The sequence below is a fragment of the Vigna umbellata genome, chromosome 1 (genome assembly GCF_029865625.1).
Source record: "Vigna umbellata cultivar VRB3 chromosome 1, Vumbellata_1.0, whole genome shotgun sequence".
NCBI lineage: Eukaryota > Viridiplantae > Streptophyta > Magnoliopsida > Fabales > Fabaceae > Vigna > Vigna umbellata.
In genome coordinates this window covers 108,936,694-108,953,155 of record NC_142165.1, presented here as the reverse complement: position 1 = coordinate 108,953,155, position 16,462 = coordinate 108,936,694, and the positions used below count along the sequence as shown (strand labels likewise).

Here is a 16,462-nt window from a genome sequence, read left to right as displayed (position 1 = left end):
GTATTAAAGGTTTGGGCTTTTAAAATGTAATTATTTAAAAAAATGGTTTGAAAATAATTTTAAAAAATATTTAGAAAAACAATTACGAAAACGTGACATGCTTTTTAGTCTCAATTCTTTCTTGACATTTTATTAGTATTATTTCGTATTATCCCATTGATTCCATGGCATTGATCAAAGAATTGGAGCAAACATTTGTCAATAATTTTTTGTGTGATTTGGTAATAACTCCTCTTTTTGGTCACTCTTTGGAGGCATAACCAGATGAAAAGAAATAACTTTTTTATTTGCTATCCCTTTAGGTATCCTGACTTCTGCTTTATGTTCTGAATCTGATAGCTTGCTTGGAAAATTGGTCATCTAGATTCCTCATTGAAAACAAAATATGCATAGAATAGACCTACTGAACTGTTTGTTCTTGCTATCTTAACCGACACTATAATTGTTCAAGATAATTTGTTGGATCCCAAGCCACAGAATTACTGATTCCTTCAAATACTACTGTGATGGTTCTCTCAATTTACTTTCTGCTGCAATTTTCTAACCTTATTCGGCAAGTTATGGCTATTTTTAAAATGATTCGAATACCATATTTGGAATGTCCCTGTCTCACACCTGGATATATAAGAAAAGGAAAATTCCATATGACAAAATCAAAGTGGTTGAGAATTTTTAAAGAAAAGAAAAGTTTCAAGTTACTTGACAAACAAGGAATGGAAGTAGGACCATTCCTAGGTGTGTCGGTTATTGAAGAAAGATAAACTCTGAAATTCTATAAAGAGAGTAGCAAATAGAAATATTTTTCAGCCATTACATGAATCGAAACATGTTTCAAGGATAGCTCATGAAGAACAATGAATTCTCCAATGCTCAAAATTCTAATAGCTCTGCTGCTTTTGACTCTATCTTTTCAAGCATATGGTAAAATCAGCATTACCCTCTTCAGTAGTTCAGCTAATTTTATTGAATTTTGGTTTATTGTATGAGGTAGTGTTATTGAACGAAAACTAAAAGTGGTTGATCTATTTTGTGGTGGAAGCCAAAGTGTTATCGGAATGCTGAGTTATTGGAAAAAATTTCAGGACAGTTTGAGGAATGGTGCATAGCAGATGAGCAGACACCAGATGAGGAGTTACAAAGGGCCATAGATTGGGCTTGTGAAAATGGTGGAGCAGATTGCAGCATGATAAAAGTGAACCAACCATGTTACCTTCCAAATAGCTTGAAGAACCATGCCTCCTATGTCTTCAACAGTTACTATCAGAGGTTCAAGCACAATGGAGGCTCTTGCTATTTCAATTCTGCTGCAATCACCACTGATCTTGACCCAAGTAACATCTCTAAATAATTTCTTATAACACATCTGATAGTTTTACAATTGTTTTCATTAATGCTGTCAAAACAATCCGTGACCCAATCGGGTTCACCACAGGTTTGGGTCTCGGTTGGATTAAAAAAAAATTAAAATTTTGATACAAACTAATTTTGAGTCCAACCCATTACGAATTCGGCTCACTTGAGTTGAACGTAATGAGTCAGGTTAACTCGTCCACCCATCTAATTTTTTTACTTGCTTTTGAATTATATTTTGGAGTTTAAGATGATTTTGAATTATATATTTTTTTGAATTGTCTTTAAAATTTAACATCATTTTATATCAAAATTTATTTAAATTTAATTAGAAAAGATTTATTATTTTTATGAAAATAAAAAAAAAACTTGTGTCTGATGAGTCAATCCATTTAATCCATGGATATGTGACGAATCAAGTTGAGTTTAAATTTTTTTGAATCACTAATAAGTAAGTCAAGTTAAATTGAGTTACTAAGTGATCAATTAGTGATATATCGGATCTAAGTTAGACAGGGTGGCTTTTCACACATTAGATTCAATGTTTTATCCTTTAACATTAACAATTAGTCAGACATTAAATCTGATTAGTGATATCTTGTGTTTGTGCAATGGCAGGTAATGGCTCATGCAAGTATGAATTGCTTCCTTGAATAATGTATGAAGTGATTTATTTTCTAAGATCATATTTTGCAGTTAAACTTTGTTGGCAGTAATGGAGTCTGTATGCTTATGTTACATTCTTATTTTTTCCATGGCTTGATGTGAAGCTGAAACAGTGACATGGCTAAATCAAGTACAATTCTTAGTTTTGTTTTTTTCCCTGGATTATAGACTCATCTAATTTCAGATGATTCTTATTTTAAATGTCTGTTTTGATTAAAATTTCAAATTTTAACTAAATAAATTTTCTTCTTCATTTCTGCTTCATTTCTGCATTTAAATGTTATAAGGTGGAGTTAGTAAAACTATTGGCTAAAATAAAGGTAGTGTCTAAATTGTTATAGTCTATTTTCTTTTTATTTAAATAAACTCTAAAAATTTACATTGTTTTTTTTATTCAAACCATGACATTGTTTAGATAAGAATAAGAAAGTTAGTGGCATGGATAAAAATAATCCATATTTATGGATATCGGCTGGTACACTTGTGAGTGATATTAAAAGAATATTTCTAATTGATATCTGCAAATAATTAGTATGAATATTTACTTACTCGTTTATTAATAAGAAAAGTATGAATATTATAGTATTTAACTTGCAGCTATTGTTAATAATTGTTAGTTAATAATTGTTAATAAATTTTATTTAAATATTTTTTAAAATTTAAGTGATCAAAATAAAATTATTAGTGAAAGAAATGTTAAGTATATATTTTTATATTTAGATATATAAAATTGAAATTACTTTGTAGAATATTAGTTTTTCAAAATTTATATTTTGATGCAATTTATTTAAATTTATTATTTAGAAAAATTAAACTTCTAGTTGTATTAATATTTTATTGAGTAATTTGATTTGAATTTTATTTAAAAATTAATTTTTATCTTAATATAAATATTGAAGATTTATTTTTAAATAATTTTATTTGAAATTTTAAAAAAAATATATATAAAAATATTTGCGGTATCTAATATCCATAGATAAAAAAAAAACTAATAAATATTTTTTCACAAATACTCATAAAGTAACATGACGGTTTTTTTTAAATACTATCTATAATCTATTCAACCCGTTTTCATAGCTAATTAAATATTTCTTTTATAACTTGGAACTAATAAATGATAATTAAGAAGCTTTGCATCTTAACTATCACTATACTATTTAGATTAAGTATTTAATGAACTTAACTCATTTTAGTTCACTATCAAATATATTTGAATAATGTTCTCTTACTTATCTGATCCAAAAATCAACCTTTTAAAGATTTGAAATATAATTAGTATTTTTTACAAAGAATTAAAAATTGTATCAATAATAAAATTTTAAAATTAATATAATAATATATTAATTTTAAAAATGAAAAAAAAATATAGTTTTTGAAAATGCTAATTCGATAACACATAATTATGAAGTACTGAATTAAATTTGTTAAAATATTTCTTATCCAAAACTTTCCCAAATAGCAACAAAGCAATCATTGGATTCAAAACGTTATTTTTTTTCAATTTAAAAACCATTATAGAACTATTATCTTTATGTTATTTTTTAAAATTTAATATAATAAATGATGATACGTGTTAGTTTTGTATTAACTTTTGTCTATATATAAACATTTAAAGTAATAATATGACACTTTTGTAGTTATTTATAATGAACTGAACAGTAGACTCCAAACAATTGTATGTAATGGGGAATATAGCATGAAGTTAAGTCACTTTTCCTAGTAATAATTGAATTTTTCAATTTTACATATTCATCTTTCACATAAATTTAAATTTATTAAAATTTACTAATTTTGTAGCCCTTTGCTAATGTGATCTGCTTCCATTTGCAAAAGAAACTACTTTCACTTTAAATTCACTATATCTAATTATATTATCATGAAGAATTAATATTTAATGGCTATACTATTGATTATATCATGCTGATGGATAGCCTTACATAAAAAAAATATATAATATAGGAGCAAAACTTATATTATGCATAGAATAAGACTTTAAATAACTCTCATTCACACATAAACCCTAAATCACCAACCACTTTGAATAGTTTAAGTGTGAGTGGTGATGTGCTTAGTTAGTGGAATGAAGTGCTTGCTTTTCTACTCAGTGCAGTGGGTCATCCTACACACACGCTTTTATCCCCTTTCAAACGTGAAAAATATACTTTAATCGATAATACTTTGACAACATTTTTTTTATAACATTTTAATACCATCTACGTATTATTATTATGTGATTGGTCAAGATTAATGTTTATTATTATTTTATGATTATTATTATTGATTGTAAAATAATTTTAGATCAATCACATAATTACATGTAAATAATGTTAAAATGTTGTTAAAGTATAATTATCCTACTTTAATATATATAAATTTTTTACATTGATTATTTTTTTCTCTTTTTTTTTAATTTTTCACTTGTTTATTTTTCAAAAAAATATAAAAATTTACAATTTTATGATATTTTTTTTAATACTGTAGATTAAATAAATGTAAAATTGTATAACCCTATTATTTTGAAAATAACATTTGGAGTCACATTTTAAAGTGACTAACAATAGCATACCAAATTTGGTGAGATGTGAACTTGTGGACACAAAAAAGCCACAACACAACACATGTCCCACCACAACATAATGTGTCTTTCATCATTCCTTTGCTTCTTCACATTCCCACATTTTCTGCACTCACACTGTTGTTCCTACCATCAAATGAAAGTGATTAACACATTTTGGTTGCCACTTAATCGTGCGAAAAACTTCGTGTTATATACCATATTTTCTTATCGATAATAATACTTTAACAACATATTTTTAATAATATTTTAATATTATTTATGTGTCATTATATGATTGATCCAAAAATATTTCACAGTTAATAATAATAATCATAAACATCAACATGAACCAATCACAACAGAATGATATATAAATAGTGTTAAAATATTGTCAAAAAAATGTTGTCAAAATATCACTATATTTTCCCGAAAAAAGTGTCCAAAAGTGTTCAAACTACTGTATCTGCAAGTAAAACAATAATGATACATTCTCAGATTATTTCTTCACCATATTTTTCTCTTGGATATCTCTTTATTATCATATTATATCACTTACTGTATCCACTACATTTTTCTATTCTCTGTCTCTTACTGTTACTAAGTATTAAGTAGATGTGCAGTGTCCACAAATAATTTATATTTGGGTGTTCACTCACTGCAGGTTTGTTTGTTGAGGCTTAGAAAAAACGGGACATCATAAAACTGCACCATACGGTTCTTAAATGACCAGAATTAAGGCACTCTTTATCTTGTCAGACACACTATAAAAAATTGAAGAAACTCTAAAAACCACATTTTTTTGCCATTCCGTAATCCTTAAATGCAGAACCAGAAATAACAACAGTGTTCTTATTAACCCCATTTTTGTTTAATGGTTGAGTGGAGTGTCCTTTGTCAATACGTGTTCTCTTCTCTGTCTTCTCAGTTCTAGGTTTTGACCACTTGGCAGCCACGCTTCAATTGCCGTTTCAAGTAGGTTTTCATCGTCACTCGTTAGGAAATTTGTGTTCTATATAAATAATAGTGGAGACCCTCTTGCTGTTCACTTTTGTTTTCTCGTTTCTTCTATTTTGTTTTACGTTACTATTTCTCTTCTTGTACTGGGGTGTTGATCTGAGAGTGAAAAATGAGTTATTTGGGTTTGGGTGTGAGTCCTGGTACTGTTCCAGTCTACCATGGAACAAATCTCAAAGCTTTGGATAGGAAGGTGAGGATAGCAGAGATGGTGCTAAGGGGTGTGAGCCTTGGTCTAGGAGTTCTTGCCATTGTTCTTGTGGTGACTGATTCCCAAGTCAAAGAGTTTTTCTCCTTTCAGAAGAAAGCTAAATTTACAGACATGAAGGCTTTGGTGTAAGCTTTTCCATTCTTTTCTTTCTTTCTTTCTTTCTTTCTTCTTCTACTTGTTTTTCTTCTCTGCTAATTCTAATATTGATTGCCTAAACTTTGCAGGTTCTTGGTAATTGCCAATGGACTAACTGTTGGGTACTCCTTAATCCAAGGATTGCGCTGTGTTGTGAGTATGGTTAGAGGACATGTACTCTTCAGCAAACCCTTAGCTTGGCTCATTTTCTCCGGTGATCAGGTTCCTGTATTTTCACTCTTCTGGCTGCCATAAATAAGTCTGTCATGACCACTGTTTTTCTCTTCTGTCAATTGTGATCCTAATCTAGACGACAATGTTTAGTTGTTGGAGACAAAATTGATTTTACATTAGGCCGAAAAAACTAAAATTACTTTCAAGATAAAAGCATCTAAACATAAATCATTTGATGCAGTATGTTTAATTTTGCAGATTTTATGCAGTAGTTCATAAGGAAAAAAAATATTCTCTTTTCCATGTTAACAAGTAGCAACTCCGAATAGCTATATTTTCTCGTGTTTTTTTTAAGTGTGTAGGGTAGTTCCAGCGTGAAACCTAACATACCCATAAATGTTCCTTAAAACACAGGCTAAATGTGTGTATATCCTCAGCACTCGACCATGGCCAAAAGCCAAAGTATCAGTACTTTTTGGGTTCCTTTTTTTGTATCTAATCGTGACATTTGCCCAAAGGTGAATCAAACCCATGTCGTACGAATACCTTTTGTCTATAAGGAGTTCATCCAAAGTTCTTGAAACTGTTTGATGAAACAGAATGGAGAATGAAATGAAAGGTTGAACCCATATCGATCCACCTGTGACAATTGAATGTCTTGATAGATTCATCCGATCAACTGACTATCTCAACAATTAATTCAGTTCTAAGTATTTACTCCTTACATAGATTCCCGTGTCATAATGTAAGAGTGGGGTCGGGTTGGCTTCATTTTTGTTATATGCAGTTGTTGAGAATTAAAATTGTCTGAAATCGCCTAAGCACTTCTAGGGCCACGCGTTATCATTATGGTAAAACTTGTGTTTGACTTTTCTTCTATTTGTTTTTTTGGGTGGGGACAGACACAGATAGATCTTTCTTAAGGACACATTTTTTTGTTGAATTCTTCCCTCAAAACTCATTACAAGTTTAACTAGAGTACTGCACAACAATAACTTATCTCACCAATAACATGTTTGGTTTAGCTCCAGTCATAGGATAAAGAAAACTTCTGAGGATTTGGCTCAAAGTTGATATTCTCTTTTCTTGGTAAGAAGTCATTTAGGAGGTATTAAAAGGATTTGGCCTAAAACAGATATTCTCTTCTCTTGGTAAGAAGTTTTTTTGGAGGATTTGATCCAAAGAGGACATTCTTTTGATAAGAAGTATTTTGGAACGGTATTAAAAACAAATTTTTTAAAATTTAACCCAAAGCGGCCAGTGTTTTGTTTTATGTCTTAAAACAAATTTGTGAAGATTTAACCATACGGACAATATTTTGTTTTGTTTTATGTCTTATCATGGTAGAGTTTTATGTTTGTTGTCCCTGTTTACACCAGTTTCATCTAATTTGACGTAAAACCAATACAGAACAATTGCTTGCAGTATTTTATGGTGTTAGATTTATGAGCATGAATGGAAAGTTGAAGGTTGGCATTGTTTATGTTTATACAGGTGATGGCTTATGTGACAGTGGCTGCAGTGGCGGCTGCATTGCAATCTGGCATGATTGGAAAGGCAGGGCAAGCAGAACTTCAGTGGATGAAGGTGTGCAACATGTATGGCAAATTCTGCAACCAAATGGGAGAAGGGATAGGAAGTTCTTTAGTGGTTAGCCTTAGTATGGTGATCCTGTCATGTATTTCTGCTTTTAGTCTCTTCCGTTTGTATGGCAGGAACAAAAACAAACATTCAGGTTGGTAGGTATTGTTGGAAACTAACTACCCTGTTTTCTTCGACTTATTCTCAGTCTTTCTTCCTCAATGCCATATAGTAGCTTTTCTAATTTGGAACCCTCTTTGTTATCGATGAAACAATATGATAGGGAATGCTCAATGATGCCAACATGTGAATTTCCGTTGCCACTCATTTAGCCACTGTTCTTTTACAATGATTTGGGGGAAATGACTTGTTTGGAAGAGAAGATTTGAATGGATCTGAGGATAATTTTTTGTTGTTTTTTTTGAGTGGATTTGTGGGTAATTGAAAGTGGATTTATAAGTAAAGTTTGTGAAAATTAGTGTAAGATTTGATTGATGTGAGAGATTTAAAAAATTTGTTTAATTGATAGAAATGATAGATTACCAAAATACCCTTAGTTATAAAAATAATATAAAATGATAATTGTTAATGTATATTTAATTATAAAAATATTTATAAAAAATAAGAAATTAACCTTAATTATTTAATTATTAAAATTAAAATTTAAGAGCCTATTTAATATTATCAAATTGTCTTAATTAGTTTTTAAGATAATATTAAATGCTATTAAAGATTTATATATTAGAATTTAAATTTTAGAGGCAATTTAATACATTAAACATTTTATAGTTGTAATAATCAATTACAAATAATAATACTGCAAAACATAATACTGCATTAATATTAGGAATAAAAGAAAGATTAAAAAAACATTAAAAAACATTCTTGTTTCTTCCACATGTTCTTTGGATAAACACGTCAAAGTTCTTTGTTCCACATGATGTTCTTTCTTCTACATGTGTGTGAACATTTTCTTCAGATATGCTTCCTCTTCAATGCACTCTCTCGCATCACATACATGCCTTCTCACTCTTGGAATTTCAACCACCTACATCTCTCTCTTCCTCTCCATCTTTCTCGCAACAAACACCAATCTCTTCCTCCAACCACTTCTCTTGCATGTTCTTCCCGCTTCCTTTTCGGTTCCGCCACTCTCCAGGTGTTTTTTCTCTCTATTTATGCGTTTTTAAAATTCGATTATCTGAATAGTTTGATTTAATTAATTACTTTATCGTTTAATTTCTTCCATGCAAAGAGAAAGTTTTTTAGTTGCTGTGTTGTGTTTGCTTTTCCTTTTTTTTTTTTTTATCTTGAGAGAATCATTCTTCCCACCCCTAGAACTGAATAGGGATGGAAGGCAACATGATACACCTCTAAGATATTTCATTTGAGCAACTCTTCTTCATCTTCTTCAGCACAATGTAGTTATGCATGCTTCTTCGATTCGATTATAAAACTTTGGGTTGAATAAAATCGTGGTATTTTTTAAAAGAGGGCAGACATGACATTTGACTATAAATCAGTGCAAATCTTCGCAACACAGCGAGATGCTTAAATTGAACTTATCTCGCAAATCTTCACAATTTCATCTTTGCAAATCTATGCAAATCCACACAAACAAACAAAAAGAATTTTGCAAATTATCGCTCACAAATTCTCCCATATAGTGTTTTTCGCTCAAGGGAACACATTATTAATAAACTTGTGTATTTTATTATACTTTTCTCATTTATCATCTTTTAAAGTTGATTTTAGTTTATTGATATCTTTATTAATTTGAAAAACAATAATAAAGTATAAATTTTCATTTAAGGTATTATTTTCATTTAAGGTATTAACTAAATAACTTTAAACTTACATTATGATACATATTATATATTAACGAGTTGTTCAGTTTTTCGAAAACATTGTCCAGTTGTTACGCAATTTTCGATCACTTGATTTTAGAAAAAGTCAATCAAATTCATAATGATTAAAATAACTAGTTATTAAATTAATAGGATTAAATTAATTTATTTAATTAATAATATTAAAATTATTATAATTTTATATTTTTAAAATGTCTTTAATATAATTGTACATTATTATATTTTTAATTAATGTCTTTAATATAAATTAAAATTATTATATTTTTAATTAATAATATTAAAATAAATTAATAGGATTCAATTAATTTAATTTAGTTGGCTCATTAATGCTTACAATCCTCTGTACATGCCAATGTTCAATATTCACGGAGAAACATTAAACATAAATGAACAAATTGAATATTATATCGAAAAATAACACCCACAAATATTAAATCTTAAATTTTTATATTAAAAATTTATCAAATCTCTTATATAACAATTTATACTTTAGATTTGGTCAATCTCTCCTGTCATATTTCAAATCAAGTTTATTTTAGCATCAACTTAAATGGAGACAAATTTGTTTTATTATAGTGAAATCCATCCTCAATTTTAAAGTTAGAGTTAGAGTCTATAAATAAATATTTCTTATTGGAATAAAATTTCATTTGTCAACCTAAAGACTCGACAACTTATGAGATTTCTATTATTAGTTTCTTTTCTTCTTTATACCATTTTCTAAAATCACAAGATAACTCATGGAAACCATCCCACGCCAAGCAAAACTGATACGAAACAGTGGATAATGGAAATTCTTGCCGCCGCACCGACTATTCATCACCGCCATACACGGCCTTATGTACAAACTCCGGCAACCATCTTTGCACCACCGATGAGTGTACGAGTAACTAGATACTGGATAGAGGGTAAATCCGGAAAAGAGAAAAAGAAAAGAAAAAGAAAGAAAAAATGTGAGCCCTTGATTCTAGCAATAAATCTAACGGTCATGAAAAGTTCCCCACCTTGAAAGATATATTAACCTTTCCCACGCTGGCCTCTGTCACTGTTCACAGAATTGCATTTTGTGTTTTCTCTTGCTCTCCTTTCCCTCCTCTCTGCGTTCCTTTTGACTCCACAAGGGAACCGAATACTACTTTTATTTGTGATTGTGGCTTAGTTTCCTACCATTCCAATCAAAACCCTAACCTAATCCTTTGATTCATTCTTTGTTCATTAACTTACGGGGTGCTACTGCTGCTGTTAGCTATTAAATTGTCCGAGAATGTCGGAGAAGTTTTCGGCAGCGCTTCGGATCGGAGATCTCAACGATTTCATCGCACCATCGCAGGCATGTATTGTTTCCCTCAAGGGATTGAAAAAGAACGATAAACCAGAGGTATTTTCGTTTCCTTCCCTATATTGGATTCAAATATCTTACGAAGCAGTTGCCAAACCCTTGATGACATGTAAATTCACTGTAGGTATCACTTGCTAACAAGCAGGTCAAGTCTGAACCTGTTAAAATTTCTCTCAAGGATTGTTTGGCATGCAGGCTAGTCTTTCTCTCTCTTTCTATTTATTTATTTGCTTTTAACAGGTACTTTTTGGTGCGAATTTACAATTCAGCGGATAATTTTTGCTGTTTTACTATTTTTTGTGGTTAGCAAATATGTAGTGATATTGGTGCAGAGTGAGAGGTACTCTGTGGACGTTGAAGAAAAATATAGGGATTTGGAGAAAAGATAATACCCTCGAGTTCCTATGAGTCATTGATTCAGGGGAACGTTGAAGAGAAATATAGTTGACCAAAGCAAAGATAGAGTAGTTAACATTGATAGTCAGCAATAATAGTAAACTAAGAAAGTCAGAAACAATATTACTAATTTCTTCACTAATGCATTATGACTGAATCTGATCAATTTCCCCTCTGTAATAAGGGTGTAACAAATTTACTAGAAATGAAAAAATTGAAAATGAGTAACCTTTAGCCATTCTGTAATATTACATGGTACACATCTGCCCAGCCTATACCTGTAGTCTGATGAAAACAATAGTCACCCTATATGATAACCTAAACAGCCCACAAACTTTTCACTTGAGAAGATAAATCACTTTATTTAATCGATGAATTCAAATTTGCGAGGTTCTGTGGTCTTTTTATTTAGGGCTTCTTAGCATGTCTAGGATTTAGAAATATCAAGTGCTTAATTTCGTCTATATTAGTTGCAGGACATTTAGAAACTGCTGGTTAAAGCTAGTGTCTAAGTGACCATACTTGATTCTTTAAAAATTCTATATTTCATGTGTTTCTTGAGTCTATGGTGTCAAAATTCAAGCTTTATTTGGAATCATAATTAATTTGTCTGGTAATGCAGTGGATGCGTCACATCGGCAGAGACAGTTATGCTGGAGAAGCAAAGTTTGGATGAGTTTCTGAACAATATTAATTCTGGAAAGGCTGTGATTGTGTCTCTTTCTCCCCAGTCAAGGGCTTCTATTGCTGTTCATTTTGGCATTTCTCCAATTCAGGTGACACTTTAGATATTGCTTTACTCTTAATAATTTTTTTGGGTTAAATACAACGGACCTTTACAACTTTCTCGGGCTTAACATCACACTGTACCTCCATGTTGTTTTGGTGAAGTGGGACTCTGAGTTACATTAAAATGGAATGAAAATGATTAATGGTCTCCCTAGGATGAAAGAAAACATTGAAAATAAGTACAGTGAACAAAGTTTACACATTTATGTTTTCATGATTTGAAGAAAATTTGAAAAAGTCAAATTATGATGGAAAGTGAGCGTCCACATCAGGGATGAAAACCTTAAAATATATTTAACCCTGCTCTTAAAATGATTTTAGTAAGGTTCTGATTTTTTAAATAAATTTGAGGAAAAATCCAACTTCTTTTCCTCCTGGCTGACAACCAAACTCTTGGTATTGCAGGTTTTCAAAAAACTGACAAGATTTTTTAAGTCCTTGGGAGTGAAGGCAATTTTTGATACCAGCTGCAGTAGAGATTTGACCCTTATCGAATCTTGTGTGGAGTTCGTCACAAGGTATAGACAGAACCAATTGGTTGATGATGAAAGGAGTAAATCAAGCCTACCTATGATTACATCAGCATGCCCAGGTATAGATTGTTGAGCTTATCAATATAATAGTGTATGCAAATTGTGTCTGCGAAGCAATAGACTTGGATGCTGGACATGAATTTGGAACATGAATAATGACCCATCAAAACCTAAATTATAAGAACACAACAAAGTGATGTTTATTTAAAATTATATAAGATTGTTATCAATAAAAACATATTGATAGTGGAACTTGCAAAAAAAATTGAAAAATGTTACATGATTTTTGTATATTCAGACTTTTGAAGTAGGAATATAAGCTGGGATTTCAGGAGGTTCTGTTGACTATGGTTTGTGTATCTTACTAACTTGGCCCCTTGTTTCTATTGCGATAAGTCATACCATTTCATTTTGTGTTGGGGACCAGATTTACTTTTCAATGTGCCAAAGAAGTTCTGGTTATTGATGTGAATATCTACGTGCAGGTTGGATATGCTATGCCGAAAAGCAACTTGGATCCTTTGTTCTTCCTTACATTTCATCAGTGAAGAGTCCACAGCAAACAGTAGGAGTTATCATAAAGAACTATGTTTGCCAAGAATTAGGACTCAGGTTGTTTATTAACTCTAAATTATAATTTGTGATGGAAAGACATACAATTACCTTGAAGTTGAGGGATGTCACTTAGTCTTTGGATGATTATGATGACTCAATCATTAGTGATATGATATATTTTGGCATGATTTCTTGATAGTTATATGCACAGTAAAAGAATTTCAATAATTGTCTGACAGGCCTGAGGAAGTTTACCATGTCACCGTAATGCCTTGTTATGATAAAAAGCTTGAGGCTGCTAGGGATGACTTTGTTTTCCAATCCGAGTCCCATGTTGAAGGGCACGAGAATGAAACTAATATGATTTCAGAGGTAGATTCAGTATTGACTACGGGAGAAGTTTTGGAATTGATTCAGGTTATAAATTTGATGCATTCACACTTTTCTTGTCATTTTCCTACTTTTAACTAATGATATGTATGCTAATTGTTGTTTGGTGTTCAATCTTATAGTCAAAAGAAGTTGATTTTAAAAGCCTAGATGAGACTCCTCTGGACAAAATGTATGAAACTAATTTTTGCTTCCATTATTTAATTTCATGTGTTTGTCAAACAATGGTGCTCAGATGTGGTGTGGTGCTTGCAGGCTAACAAATATCAATGAAGAAGGATTCCTTTATGGGGTCCGTGGAAGCTCTGGAGGTTATGCAGAAACAATTTTCCGATATGCTGCTAAAACACTTTTTGGTAGACAAATGGATGATTCTTTGACCTTTAGAAACATCAGGAATTCAGATTTTCAGGAAGTGACTCTGGAGGCAAGTTATAGAGAAGTTTATGATATTATTTTTATTCTTGTGAGGAAGATTGTTATCATTATCTATTTTTTGCGAATATCTAACTATAAAATGTTGAATATATAAGCATTATAACTAATTGAACTAATTGAACTATTCTTTCATGAACAATTCCATTATTATTCCTTCAGCAGCAGTCTTTGCTTGTTGCCATCATTCTTTCATCATGTTGTGGCAATTTATGTTGCTTTGTTCCCTGAAAGAAATTGTTCATCAGCAAAATTTTCCTTTGGGATAAAATTGGTAATATAGACTTTTATACTTTGTTTGGTAGAGGGAAAAGAAAAAGAGGGAGAGGAAGTGGGTAAGTGAGAAAAGACATGAAGGAATATAGGTTGTTGGTTGAAGATAACAGAATGGAAATAAGAGAAAAATAATAATTTTTTTATAAGTAATATATTATAAATTATATATGTAACTGTATGTGGCATAAAACAATCGATTATCCGTATACTTTTAGTGTATGGAGTTTTATTGTGAGATGAAAGGATAACAAATTACGTTGGTTTACATATATAAGTAAGTTATATATGTAACTGTTATATTTTGGATTACAAAATTTCTTGCTCAAAATAGGATTATTTGATTATGATGCTTTGCTATGTCAATAAACCGTAGGAATAAACAGTTACTCACTTTCTGCAGTAGTAGATTTTGATATTTTGTTTCCTATATAGAGTTTCTCAATCCTGTTAGAGTACCCTGCCAAACCAAGAGGACTTTGAGGATTACTCTTGCTTACTGTTCTACATCATATTGTCTGTGCAGGTTGAGGGAAAAACAGTGTTAAAATTTGCTCTGTGTTATGGTTTCCGGAACCTACAGAACATTGTACGAAAACTTAAAACTGGGAAATGTGATTATCATTTCCTAGAAATCATGGCATGCCCTTCAGGTACCATACTTTTTCCTTTTATCAGAAATTTTATTATTTGTTAGTTTTTTCTATGAATACTTCTTTTTGTGAGGCCCATAAAATTGGTAGGTATTGAACTGAAAGAATGTTCATGAATCAGGTTGCTTAAATGGGGGAGGTCAAATTAAACCAATTTCAGGGCAGTCTCCCAAAGAACTGAGTCAGTTGTTAGAATCAGTTTACATGGAAAATGTAAGTACATTAAAAGTTTGACTTGCCACTTCACTGTTTGTCTGCATCTGCATTAGTGGGAGCATCAAAAGCGTAAACATATAGATTTTTGTAGGACAAAATTCTGTATCCATATTGGTGATCTCTGCTCTACCATATTTGCTTCTTGCCCTTTGGCACTTTGCCATTAGGTTTTTACCTTCCTTTTTTTGTTTTGCACCTTTTATTGTGAGTAGTCTTTGTTGAGTTTGTTTTTTCTTCACTTTTCTGCAATCAGAATTTTAATTCGGAATTCATTGTTTCTTTATACACTAGGTTTTGGCAGCATCACCATTTGACAATCCCATTATTAAAGGCTTATATGACAAGTGGCTTGAGCAGCCAGGTTCTGTGAAAGCTAGGAGATACATGCACACCCAATATCATCCTGTTGAGAAAAGCATTACTTCTCAGTTGCATAATTGGTGAGGCGTTGAAATTGAATTTTTTCATATTGTTTCCTCTCGAGGTCATTTTATGATATTATAAGGGAGATGATTACTTCAATCACGGTGCTTTGGCTCCTTGTGAATATTTTTGCATACTGGAGTCGTCCAATTTTGGTAGTGAACAGATTTTTTAATGTATATAGACCCTTTTGATCTGCTCCTCCTATTTAGATAGAAAAAAGTTACACATTTTGTAATTTACCACATGGACCTCAGCTTTCTTGTTCCAGCAGGTCCTATGTTTCTTTTTATTAGGGTCTACTAGGTTCTCAATAAATTGTGCGTGATTGATGAGAGGACGTGTGACAGTGCCTGTTGTTGTAGCACAAATTGTACCACTTATATTCGAATGAAGCAACAATTTTTTTTTAGGATTTCCTATTTTGTGGTAAAGCTACACGTGATTTAGCTTCAAATTTCTTTGTTCTGCAAATATCTACTATTATTACCAGTGTCTCCTATATTATTATTATTATAATAATAAAAAAAAGGCTTAATTACCTACTTAGTCCCCATGTTCGGAGGTAATTTGCTGTTTAGTACCCGGTTTTAAAAATGTAGGCATTTGATACCTATGTTTTGAAATTTGTATCAATTGAATCCTACCCACTTAACGCCGTTATAAATCTAACGTTTTTCTGACTATGTATGTGATTTGTGGACGAGCGACGAGGACGGTCGTCCAACGAAGCGAACGCCCAGTCAGGCAGAAGAGGACGCTCGTCCAACGAAGCGAACGCTCGTCCATAACCGCTCGTCCACAAATCACATACACAGTCAGAAAAAACGTTAGATTTATAACGGCGTTAAGTGGGTAGGATTCAATTGATACAAATTTCAAAACATAGGTATCAAATGCCTAC

The 16,462-nt window shown here is 31.3% G+C and overlaps 3 protein-coding genes across 3 annotated transcripts; all 3 read left to right on the top strand.

The window, feature by feature from the left end:
• The first annotated feature begins 791 nt into the window (after nucleotides 1-791).
• LOC124836568 (PLASMODESMATA CALLOSE-BINDING PROTEIN 5-like) lies at nucleotides 792-2,280 on the top strand. Its single transcript, XM_047311741.2, has 3 exons — nucleotides 792-921; nucleotides 1,083-1,331; nucleotides 1,969-2,280. The coding sequence occupies exons 1-3, from the start codon at nucleotides 855-857 to the stop codon at nucleotides 2,001-2,003; spliced, it is 351 nt and encodes a 116-aa protein (XP_047167697.1). The 5' UTR covers nucleotides 792-854; the 3' UTR covers nucleotides 2,004-2,280.
• A 2,986-nt stretch (nucleotides 2,281-5,266) lies between these two features.
• LOC124836577 (CASP-like protein 2B1) lies at nucleotides 5,267-8,011 on the top strand. The gene is made up of 3 exons (XM_047311749.2): nucleotides 5,267-5,923; nucleotides 6,023-6,155; nucleotides 7,602-8,011. The coding sequence occupies exons 1-3, from the start codon at nucleotides 5,700-5,702 to the stop codon at nucleotides 7,848-7,850; spliced, it is 606 nt and encodes a 201-aa protein (XP_047167705.1). The 5' UTR covers nucleotides 5,267-5,699; the 3' UTR covers nucleotides 7,851-8,011.
• Nucleotides 8,012-10,578: 2,567 nt separating this feature from the next.
• On the top strand, nucleotides 10,579-15,973 carry NAR1 (ferredoxin hydrogenase). The gene is made up of 11 exons (XM_047311736.2): nucleotides 10,579-10,934; nucleotides 11,020-11,090; nucleotides 11,914-12,067; nucleotides 12,486-12,672; nucleotides 13,099-13,225; nucleotides 13,408-13,585; nucleotides 13,681-13,730; nucleotides 13,814-13,985; nucleotides 14,793-14,919; nucleotides 15,041-15,132; nucleotides 15,427-15,973. Exons 1-11 carry the CDS (start codon nucleotides 10,821-10,823, stop codon nucleotides 15,577-15,579), a joined length of 1,425 nt encoding a protein of 474 aa, XP_047167692.1. The 5' UTR covers nucleotides 10,579-10,820; the 3' UTR covers nucleotides 15,580-15,973.
• The last annotated feature ends 489 nt before the right edge of the window (nucleotides 15,974-16,462 follow it).

What these genes read in the sequence shown, in the direction of transcription:
- LOC124836568 (XM_047311741.2), top strand. Translation starts at nt 855, where the DNA reads ATGAATTCTCCAATGCTCAAAATTCTAATAGCTCTGCTGCTTTTGACT. An exon ending in TCTATCTTTTCAAGCATATG is followed by an intron (nt 922 to 1,082) that starts GTAAAATCAGCA and finishes AAAAAATTTCAG; the next exon opens with GACAGTTTGAGGAATGGTGC. An exon ending in CACCACTGATCTTGACCCAA is followed by an intron (nt 1,332 to 1,968) that starts GTAACATCTCTA and finishes GTGCAATGGCAG; the next exon opens with GTAATGGCTCATGCAAGTAT.
- LOC124836577 (XM_047311749.2), top strand. Translation starts at nt 5,700, where the DNA reads ATGAGTTATTTGGGTTTGGGTGTGAGTCCTGGTACTGTTCCAGTCTAC. An exon ending in ACAGACATGAAGGCTTTGGT is followed by an intron (nt 5,924 to 6,022) that starts GTAAGCTTTTCC and finishes TAAACTTTGCAG; the next exon opens with GTTCTTGGTAATTGCCAATG. An exon ending in TCATTTTCTCCGGTGATCAG is followed by an intron (nt 6,156 to 7,601) that starts GTTCCTGTATTT and finishes ATGTTTATACAG; the next exon opens with GTGATGGCTTATGTGACAGT.
- NAR1 (XM_047311736.2), top strand. Translation starts at nt 10,821, where the DNA reads ATGTCGGAGAAGTTTTCGGCAGCGCTTCGGATCGGAGATCTCAACGAT. An exon ending in AAGGATTGTTTGGCATGCAG is followed by an intron (nt 11,091 to 11,913) that starts GCTAGTCTTTCT and finishes CTGGTAATGCAG; the next exon opens with TGGATGCGTCACATCGGCAG. An exon ending in AATCATGGCATGCCCTTCAG is followed by an intron (nt 14,920 to 15,040) that starts GTACCATACTTT and finishes TTCATGAATCAG; the next exon opens with GTTGCTTAAATGGGGGAGGT.